Source organism: Adiantum capillus-veneris, chromosome 30 (genome assembly GCF_014529385.1).
Source record: "Adiantum capillus-veneris isolate H3 chromosome 30, ASM1452938v2, whole genome shotgun sequence".
In the NCBI taxonomy this organism is placed as follows: domain Eukaryota; kingdom Viridiplantae; phylum Streptophyta; class Polypodiopsida; order Polypodiales; family Pteridaceae; genus Adiantum; species Adiantum capillus-veneris.
The window spans coordinates 72089347-72099751 of NC_140960.1; the positions used below are offsets into that span (position 1 = coordinate 72089347).

General features: G+C 37.7%; 1 protein-coding gene across 1 annotated transcript; it reads left to right on the forward strand.

The window, feature by feature from the left end:
* The first annotated feature begins 3957 nt into the window (after positions 1 to 3957).
* Positions 3958 to 8938, forward strand: LOC147418179 (uncharacterized). The gene is made up of 17 exons (XM_086507316.1): positions 3958 to 3989; positions 4874 to 5373; positions 5462 to 5729; positions 5805 to 6012; positions 6093 to 6224; positions 6318 to 6538; positions 6636 to 6666; positions 6878 to 6896; positions 6970 to 7021; positions 7194 to 7228; positions 7326 to 7397; positions 7477 to 7623; positions 7729 to 7890; positions 7972 to 8093; positions 8173 to 8196; positions 8548 to 8630; positions 8812 to 8938. Exons 1-17 carry the CDS (start codon positions 3958 to 3960, stop codon positions 8936 to 8938), a joined length of 2235 nt encoding a protein of 744 aa, XP_086363442.1.
* Positions 8939 to 10405: the final 1467 nt, after the last annotated feature.

Here is a 10405-nt window from a genome sequence, read left to right on the forward strand (position 1 = left end):
TGCATTTGCTTCATCTGCCATAAACCCTCTGAATTCTGGCTTTTCATACCCTTGATCTTGCACCACTTTATTTAAAATTTTCCAAAACTATATTTGAGAAAATTTATTTTCAACAATGAATTCACAGGTGGCAATTGTCATTAATTCACGCACAAATGGGTCGTAGACATGAGCAGACATTGTTGGCCACCCTTGAACACGGTGCACATGATCAAAGTGAACCCACATTTTCTCTAAATTTCCTCCTGGACGCATCTTATTCACCAAGTCAAATCCACTCCCTGGACCTATGATCGACATTTTGAACACATGTGGCTGCTGTGAACCTCCAAGCTGTCCAGGAAAAAGTACACTATGAATGAAATGATACCTACACCTGCTCTTGAGTTCTAGGACAGCTTCCAAACCTTTTGCACTGAAATGCTTTGACCTCTTGGAAATCTCTAAGCTCCTCTCTATTCTTCGCTTGTTAGATAGAGGAGTAATGGTATCAAGAAATTCTGAAAACTCTCCATCTTCAATAGTGTCATTTTTGCCAGCAGTTTCCATCACTAGCTTATCTATTATCACGTCTTGGGTAGCAACACGTTCTAATTGCTTGGCAGTTGTGAAAGGATCTTGGTTTGCTTTAGTTTGCAAAAGCGAATCTATCATTTTCTCAGCAGACCTATTTTTTCCCTGAACACAAGGGTGCTTATGCTCTCCCATATGAATAGCACATCGAGTAACTCTTTGCTTATCTTTTGGCAAACAGTAATAAATAACAGAAGGACATGTTGCAACACAAAAAGGCATTTGATTGCAATGGACACAAACCACTGTTCCCAGCTCAGGTGTCAATATTCCAATGGAAATAACTTTAGAGAGATGACCACGCCATTGTGATTCATTATGAACTCTTGCTCCCAAATAGAAAGGACATGCATCATTGACACAACGGAGATGACCTGAACACCTACTGAAGTGAATGGCACCAGGAAATCAATCACTACTACAAGTGACATATTCTGTCCACAAATGACAATCATGACGCTGCTCCATGCCAACCATTGTATTGTCGTTGCTTGTTGGTGGCAATTCAAATGCAACATATCCATCGTATTGAGCAGGAATCTCCTTACATTGAACAATTTCATTAGTCTTCTTCAAAGCAGAATGAAGATTGTTTTTATTGGGCATTGATCGAATTATATCCATGACACTGGTCTGATTCTTTGTGACATCACTTGAACCAATATCTAGAACTATTGGAGAAGCTTCACTTACCAGGGAGCCTTGATGTTCATGAGTGTTTGTTATTCGAACTTTAAAAAACTGGCACACTTCATGATCCAGTAAAAAGACCTCTTCACCAGAACCTGACCTCGAGGATTCCATTTTTACATGTTCACCATTCAATGTTAATGGGTGCAGAGTAAACGAACAAGTAAACAAGCCAAAACTTTCTCTCACTGACTGCAAAGGTAATTCATGGAATTTGTTTTCAAGAAGTAACAAAAGTTTCTGACCACGAACTGGACCATAGATAGTAATCTGACAACCCATTGTAGTTGCAATCCACTAGAATGACACAACAGCTTTCAAAGATGACGATTCCCTTTTTAACAAATCTAAATATGTTTTTTAATGTTTATAAAAATAAATAAAAATGATTTAATATAAACTTTATTTTTTTTTGCAACAAAAACGTTTCATGATTCTCATGCAAATGATTATTCCATATCCTGATGCCATAAATGCAGAATCGCACGTTGCAAATGATTATTCAAATGCATATCCTGCCCGCAATTCAAGACACATTAGTGACGATTTTCTTTTCAACATATCTTCAAAAAGAAATATACAATTAGAATTAATATAAACTTTTTAAAAATTAGCAGCGTGAACATTTAATGATTGAAAATTATTAAAAATTAAAATAATGAATGCACCAACAAACGTCGTTCAAGACAAATCAAAATCACTACTCCACACAAAATTATTCTAACAAGATCTCATGTTAATGTGAGCACACATTAACATGCAGTTCTGGAAGCAGTTCTGGAGGCACGCACTTTGGGAGCAGGTGTCACAACAACTCTCAAAGAAACTCTAAACATGCATGTTAACGTGCAGTCTTTGGGAGCAGGTCTTTGGGCGCAAAGTGGTGCAGGTCTCGATCGGAGCAGTTCTAGGGGGCACAGGTCTTTGTGCGCAAGTTAACGTGGGGCACAGGTCTTTGGGCTAAAAAAACCAAAGTCTTTTGAAGTCATTTCCTACCCTGTGTTTGATCGAAGATGCTCGTAGCTGAGCAGTGAGCGCACGTTAACGTGCGCTCTTTGGGAGCAGTCTCAAATCAGCAGTTCGCGCAAGGTCTCAAATCGGCAGCTGTTCGCGGCAGCAGTTCAAATCGGCAGTTCAGGGCAATGGAGAGCAAGATTCAAGCAAGGCGTGCAGTTCGTACTGATGTGTAAGCTCAAATTCGTCAGATTCGTCAGCTGAGGGACACAAGGCGTGCAGTTCTGACTGATAAGTAAGCACAATTTTGTAAGCATAGTTTTGGCAGCTGATTTTGTAGCATTGAGTTGTCACTGTGGAAGAAATTTTATGATTTTTCTACGAAACGGTTTTATTTCTGCCTTACTGTCCATCAAGTTATTGGAGTTCATTGCAGTAATCCATTTTCAAGTTTTAAATGTGGACGGAAAATTTGGGCCTTACTGCTAGATTGATACTAGATTCTGTCTAGCAAGTCTTCGTAACTTTTTAAGGAGAATTCCTCATGGCTTTTTGGTTTGAAGTCATGAATGGAAGGCATTCAATTGTCAAAACTTCTGTATTAGCTGGACTTTATTCTTGGACACGGTTTTGGGTGTGTCTGTTTTGCATTATGTTGGAGAGTACGCAACAATGGTCTGCGTATTATCAGTTCACGTGTAGAAACTACTAGCTTTTGGGTGGCCAGTAGATTTGCACCTTAAATCTTATTGGCCAGTAGATTTGCATCTTCCCTCTCATTTGATTTCCTTTGTTAGTCGGTTCCTCCTTGTCATCTCCCACCTCATGTCAAGTGCTAGCAGAAGGTAAGTTTTGTTAGGGGTTGGTGAGTGGCCTGGGTTATGCCTTAGATGTTGAGTTCTTGAGTAATACACCTCCTTGGTGGTGGTGATGCAGCCATTACCCTCCATCTGGCCTCAATTCTCATCCCAAGATTTTGTCACATTAGACTTTTGGCTCGCTAAAACAAGCCTTAACTACCCTTTAGCCAAAGCACATTTTAGTTTTGTAAGCATAGTTTTGTACTGCTAAATAGTATGCAATACAGAGCCTCTAAATAAAGTATGCAATATAGATCCTCTAAATAAAGTATGCAATATAGAGCTTGTAATTAGAATATGCAGCGCAGAGCTTGTAAATAGAGCTTGTAATTGAAATATGCAGCGGAGAGCTTGTAAATAGAGTATGCAATATAGAGCTTGTAAATAAAATATGCAATGTAGAGCTTGTAATTTTGAGTAAAAACCTTTTGTATTTGCATAGACAGTTCAGTTTTAGAGATTTTAATTTTTCAAGTGTAGGAAATTTGTCAAAATTTTGTGCTGATTGCGATGCTAGTAATAGAGCTATAAATGCTTTCAGCAGTCTTGGTTTATGACGACATGCGGATATATTCTGCTACCTGAGTGAGTGTCGTGTAATGGTCCAAGTCATCAGGAAATGGTTTGAGTACAATCTTGAAAATTGAGCCTCGAGTTAACAATGTTTTCATTGTTTCAAGACAATTGAGGCAAAGCTTGTCAGAATTCACAAAAAGAAAGTGCGGTCTCTTGAGGCTTTCAAAATATGGTTATGAGTCTGAGTTGCACATGCAGGTGAGAAAGCACCTGTGAAGTGTGAGCGTTAGAGCATTTTTCATCCGAGTATCTACGCAAAGCTTGCATCTCCATGCCAACATCACCAAAAAATCGGAGAGGAGCAATGGCGGGACGTAAAGGACGCCCTCCTGTTAGGTACATTTTCTCATGTAGAGGTGCCATTATTATGCATGTAGAGGTGCTCGTCGATGTGCATGCCTAAAAGCAAATTGTATAAAAAATAATGTATATATTTTTACAAAAGCAAATTGCTTCTAGAACTACCCATTGACGAGAATGTTTGTAGCTTGCTAAATTTTATTTAGTGTCTAAAGACCTGCACGTTAATGTGAATGCCTAGAGACGATGTTTACATATGAAAAAAAGCTTTCAAATCATCCAAGCTTTCAATTCAATTAGTGTCGAAAAACCTGCATGTTAACATGCATGTTTAGAGAATAGTGATTAATGTTTCAAAAGAGATTATTTTTGTTTTTTATATTCAATATTAAGAAACCCTCATGTGAGGTGTCCATTGGATTATTATATTTTTTGAAATTTTGTTCCACATTCAAAGGAGGTGCTGTCCAAATATTTTCAAAGATTGATTGTGTATTTTATTGAAGGGCAACTTAAAGACCTGCATGTCAACGTGCATGTTTAAAACCAATGTTTCATTAAAGTAGCAAAATATATTGTTGTATTTCTAGAATTTATTTTTATGCACAAAAAAGGTTCTAGTCATACATGTTACATGCTAGCGTGCATCTTTACAAGCAATGTTTTGTTGGAGATAGTATTTATTTTTTGTCTTCAATCTTTATTTTGTCTCCTCCAATGGACTATGTAAAGATTAAATTCTGTTTGAAACATTGCTTATAGACATGCATGTTAACATTGATGTTTAAAGGCAATGTTTTCATTGTTAACGTTCATGTTTAGAGGCAAGTTTTCATTGCTTATAGACATGCATGTTAAAGTTCATGTTTAGAGGCAATGTACAAATTTTTTAAGATGTTGATTGTGTATTTTATTTTTAGTCCATCTCGTGGAAGATTAAAGAAAAGTCTACGTAATGAAAAGTCTACACAACCACTTGAAAGTAGTGAACAGGTGTCATCAGTGTCAGTAACAGAAATGTCAGAGTGTCATGGCATTGAAGAGGAAGAGATTCACTCTGTGGATGTTGACCAAGGGTCTATGCATGAAATTGATGACACATTGGCTCCTGAAGAAAACGAACTTCAAATTATCCCTTGGGAAATGCGAGATGAGGTAACTGCAGCTACAGAGATTGACGAGGAGCAAAATATTTTTATGCATAGAGGTGCCGATGTACTTCATACCACACGTATGTTCAGTTGCTTCGACTATCCTCCTATACCTTTGTGTAGGTTGATTCCATATGCTAGAGTCAAAGGTTTAAGAGATGATTTAGGTGGACTAAAAACGGCTTTTGCAAGGGAAGGATATATGCAAGAAAAGGGAGCTTTCATTGTGTCACTTTGGACATTTAAGAGAGAGCAAACCATTGCTACAGGTAAGTTGAAGCTTCTTAAATTTGTTAAGTGAATTTCTATTTTAAAAATTATTTTTGAATTCACAAATTTTGGTTTCTTGTTTTGAAGATGACATCAAGGAAAAGTGGGATCCTCTTTGGATAGAAATCAATGAGGAGTATGAGTTGGAGCTCAAAAGCCAACCAAGGGTTGCAGATCTGTCAGACCGCATGTTTTATGTTTGGGAGGGCAACCATCGCATGCTTGCATGGACTGAAGCTATCAAAGAGAAGTTTTCCACCTCAAAGGAGAGACATTGTAGGGTCCTTTGTACTATCATAGATCCCACCAAGGTTCCTGAGATTGCATTGCTAAGTAGCTTGCAACGAATGAATGTGTGAGTATCTACTAAAGCATATATCTTGTTGTTGAATACTTTATTATGTAAACAAATCAATATGGGTTTTTGCAGTATGAACATGCATGCTTTAGTGGCCACTCACATACGGGATGAGATTGTGAACACCAATCACATATGTGCAGCTGAACATGAAAGGTACCTAGAAACTCTCCCCGACAAAGACCAGAAACTAATTGCATCTGTGCAAAGAAAGTATGCTAAAGGTGTAGAACCTTGGTATCCACTCACACGATGCTACCTTGGCATGCTAGTTTATGATGTGAGTTTTGTTTTTTTTTTGCTTGCAAATTATTTTTAAGTCATTTGAATAACTCTTAAACAAATTGATTTCTTTTTTAGATTCAAATAGCTAAAGAGAAAGAGTCTAGATTGACTCAACTCAAGCAAGGAATGCCTGTAGAGGATGTGAAGAAGGAGGAGAAAAGCATTCATCGTGAGATAATACATAAATATCAAGAACGCATTGGAAAGGTACACTTCACCAAATAATCAAGCAATAGTCATTGTGTTAATTGTTGTTATGGATGTGAAGTAAAACTTCATGCTCTTTGTATTGTGTTGTAGCTCTTGAATATTTTGGATCCCAATCTTGGGACAGACTGGTTGGCAAAGATTATGTCACTCAAATGGGTACATGACAGCTGGGCAACTTTAGAGAAGCTAAACTTGATTGCACTACATGATGCCCCTATGCAGAATAAAATCCAATGGGTTTCATTACTCGAGTCTGATAGGATCACAAGGACTGCTTTTGGTTTGAAGAAGGGAGATAATTTGTTTCGACAGTGAGTATGATTTACTAGTTATTTAATGTTTGGCTTGCTTTGTCTAAGAGATAATATTTGTTTAAATAACACAAATTTGCTTTTTTTTAATTTGTAGTTGGCTGCGTAGAGAGGGCTACCTTGCTCGTGTCTATCAGAGAGCAACACAACTTGTTTTGGACATTTCAAATGTGCCAGGAGGGGCACCATTGCCACATGAATGCACATTGGGGTTCTACTTTGATGAAATTAAGTTTGAAGCTAGGCCTTTTCTCTATCCTTTGGAGGTTTCTTTGGAGGCTAAAAGCAAATATGTAGAGAAACAAGCACTCAAGAAAGTTGATACTTTTCAAATGGCAGCTCAACGATTGGCTTACAGGTTTGTAACAATTTTGATCTTGCTTTGTATGTCACTATCGAGTCATGTGCTCAATGTTTTTGTTTCTTGTTAGGTTTTTGTCACTTTTGGTTTCAAAGGGGATCTTGCCAACTCTCCCATTTGTGGTGAGACAGTGGGCACAGACTGCGTCAAAGGACACATATATGTACCCCCCTAGCATGCCCACTTTGACAACATGGGAGAGAGATACATGTCCATGGTGGTTAGATATGGTGCAGGGTCACATCCTTGAGAGAGAGAAAGAGCTTCGAGAAACCATTCTTAGGGATGAATCAGCAGAGGCGAGACAACCACCACCTGCTACTTCAGAGGCGAGACAACCGGGTATGCTTATGTCATTCTTTAAATTTTATGTTTTCATGCTGTTGATTCTTGTAGGTTCAAAAAATGTTGTATATGTCTTTTAAGGTGTCCACTTGTCTAGTGAGAGGATGGAGAATGTGGTTGATACCACTATTGAGAAGGATGTTATAGAGCATGGTAAGTGTTGAAATTTTTATTGTCGACTTTTATTAATACTTTGTGAAAAAGTTCACATATCATAAATATGTTGTCGTAGACTCCTCGGGCTTGATTGTTGTTAGGAGGAGCATACAATTTGTCTATGTTTTGGAGTCTCCTTTGCGTTACCCAATGCCTCCTGTTGATACACGATGTATTGCTATTGTTGGTGATTACATTTCTATCGCTGCAAACTATAGAGAGGGTAATCGCAATGTATCGTGGAATCTTGTGCATCAACATATGTCTCGAGTTCGCTCAAGCGGTGTGCCATACACTCCTGGGGGAAAGTCTGTTTCGTGGGCCGCAGATTTTGTCTTCTTGGATCTTCCTTATGGTGGATTGCATATTGGTTCTTCTTCTCCATCTCGTTGGGATATTTGTACTAAGGAGCATGTACGATCTGCTATCCATTTGACTTTTTCTACACTTGCAGATTTTGGATGGCTGCTCATTATGGCTTCTACTGCAGGTATTTGTGTTGTGTTTGATTACTTGCATTAATCTTATTTCATAATATCGGTAGTTTTTTCTTACAAGAACCTATGAATAGGAGAGGTTATTGGATGGGTGGAGAGGTTCTATCGTGCTTCACAGATGGTGGTACATCGTCGCATTATAGTGCTCCATCATAGTTCATATGGATATGTTGAGAGTTTATCTGGTCGAATTCAGGTATTGTTTTCATTTCAGTATTGTATAGTTTTGTTAAAGCTCTTTCTTCAATGTTGTGGTTTTGTAATTTGATTTGCAGTGCCAGTGCTCTATGCTACTTATGGTACACAGGATTGGGATGCAGCCAGCATGCTTTGTGGCTGAGAGCACCACTATGTTCTCTCGCTTGGGTCTCCAACCTTCAGATTCGTTCATGAAACACCATTTTCTTGAGCCTTCCTTAGCTAGATCAGGATCAGGGATTCCTTGGCAGGGTGAGATGCAGCGGAGCCAGGCTTTTGTTGCAGCTTTTGTTGAGCTGCTTTGTCGATGTGGAGGTATTTTTTTGGAGCTTGGGTGTGGTACATCTCCCGTTTTGGCTGCATGCTTATCATCTGAACGAGCATGTGCTGCGCTTGACACCGATGAGTCTCTTATTAGAGACTATGTGGTTCCCTTGCTTTGCCCTAAAAAGCGAAGCCGAGAGGAGGCATCTACCTCTCTAGATGTTGAGGATGAGGGTGACATGCCATCGCGTGTCGACCCTTATGATGACTAGTGAGACTTTGCTCCTACTATGACATTGACATTACTTTTGTGTTTTTGATCTTTATGTTGTGTTTCATTTTTTGGCATTTATGTATCTTGTGTAAGAATTACGTCTAATGTTATTAGATCAATAGATTAAATTTTGATTACATGCATAATAACTACATATACTTTTGTTTGTTTGTGGAAGTGCATTGCCGATTTATGCAGAGGCAGCGGCTCAAAGAATGGCGAAGGAATTGAGATACGACTTTCGTATCTGTGAAACGCGTCATAAACACAATGTTTTCATTGATGACAAATGCGACTCTTCATAGAGTCTAAGAATTATTAGCGAGTGCTTATGATGTAGAGTTTAAGTATTGACAAATGGACATATCATTCCTTCTATGATTTTGAAAGTGAATATTTTGAAATCCTCATGTGAGGTGTCCATTGGACCATGGTTAGTTTGAAATTTTCTTCATTTTACAAAGGAAGCTTTGTCCAATTTTTTTAATGAAAGTCTCTTGTATTAATGATTTGACAACATAATTTGTATTATGTATAATACATAACATTGTGAATTGATGAGACGAATGCGACTCCTTCAAGAATCTAGAGAATTGTTGGCAAGTGTTTGTGATGTAGGGTTTAGTTATTAACAAATAAGATAGTGTTTGTGAAAATGTAGCTCATTGAGTTCATTTTCTTGTATTATGATTCACTTCCTTGTTTTAATTGCTCTGTGTTTTGGGTCTTTATGTTATGTTTCACTTTTTGGCATTTATGTATCTTGCGAAAGAATTACGTTTAATGTTATTAATGAGATCCATAGATTGAATTTTGAGTGTATGCATATTGACTACATTTACTTTTGCTTGTTTGTGGAAGTGCATTGCCGATCTATGTAGAGGCAGCGGCTCAAAGGATGGCGAAGCAATTGCGATACAACTTTCATATCTGTGAAATGTGTCATAAACGCAATGTTTTCATTAATGACGGATGCGGCTCTTCATAAAGTCTAGAATTATTATCGAGTGCTTATGATCTAGAGTTTAAGTATTGACAAATGGACATGTCATTCCTTGTATGATTTTGAAAGTGAATATTTTGAAATCCTCATGTGAGGTGTCCAATGGACCATGGTTAGTTTGAATTTTTTTCATTTTACAAAGAAAACTTTGTCCATTTTTTATGGAATTCTCTTGTATTAATGATTTGACAACGTAATTTGTGTTATGGATAAACATTAAGTCATTGATGAGACGAAAGCAACTCCTTAAAGAATTTAGAGAATTATTGGCAAGTAATTGTGATGTAGGGTTTAGTTATTAACAAATTGGATAGTGTTTGTAATACTATAACTTGTTGAGTTCATCTTCATGTATTATGATTCACTTTCTTAATTTGTTTGCTCAGATCTGTGTTCGCTCGGGAAATGTCGCTCGGGGTATGGTAAGACTCAAGTCTGCTACTACAAGCCTTGTCAAATATCTACCTATCCCAAATGATTTCCTCATATTGAATTGATCATTTAATGTGGGAAAATGAATGGGAACAAGAGTTAGAATATAGATATGTGCTTTTAGACTTATCTCAGCACGGGACCAAAGGGAGAAAAAGCTACATCCCATTGAGGGTCTAAAAAGGAGATGGTCTACCAAAGAGAAATGAATGGGAACAAGAGTTAGAATATAGATATGTGCTTTTAGATTTATCTCAGCATGGAACCAAAGGGAGAGAAAGGTGCATCTCATTGAGGGTTTAAAAATGAGATGGTCTACCAAAGAGCAGATAATGGA

Bases quoted from the DNA above. Each gene is read 5' to 3' on its own strand.
- LOC147418179 (XM_086507316.1), top strand. From the start codon at position 3,958: ATGGCGGGACGTAAAGGACGCCCTCCTGTTAG. The intron at 7,229-7,325 runs GCGAGACAACCG...ATGTCTTTTAAG, and splicing joins CACCACCTGCTACTTCAGAG to GTGTCCACTTGTCTAGTGAG. The intron at 7,891-7,971 runs GTATTTGTGTTG...ACCTATGAATAG, and splicing joins CATTATGGCTTCTACTGCAG to GAGAGGTTATTGGATGGGTG.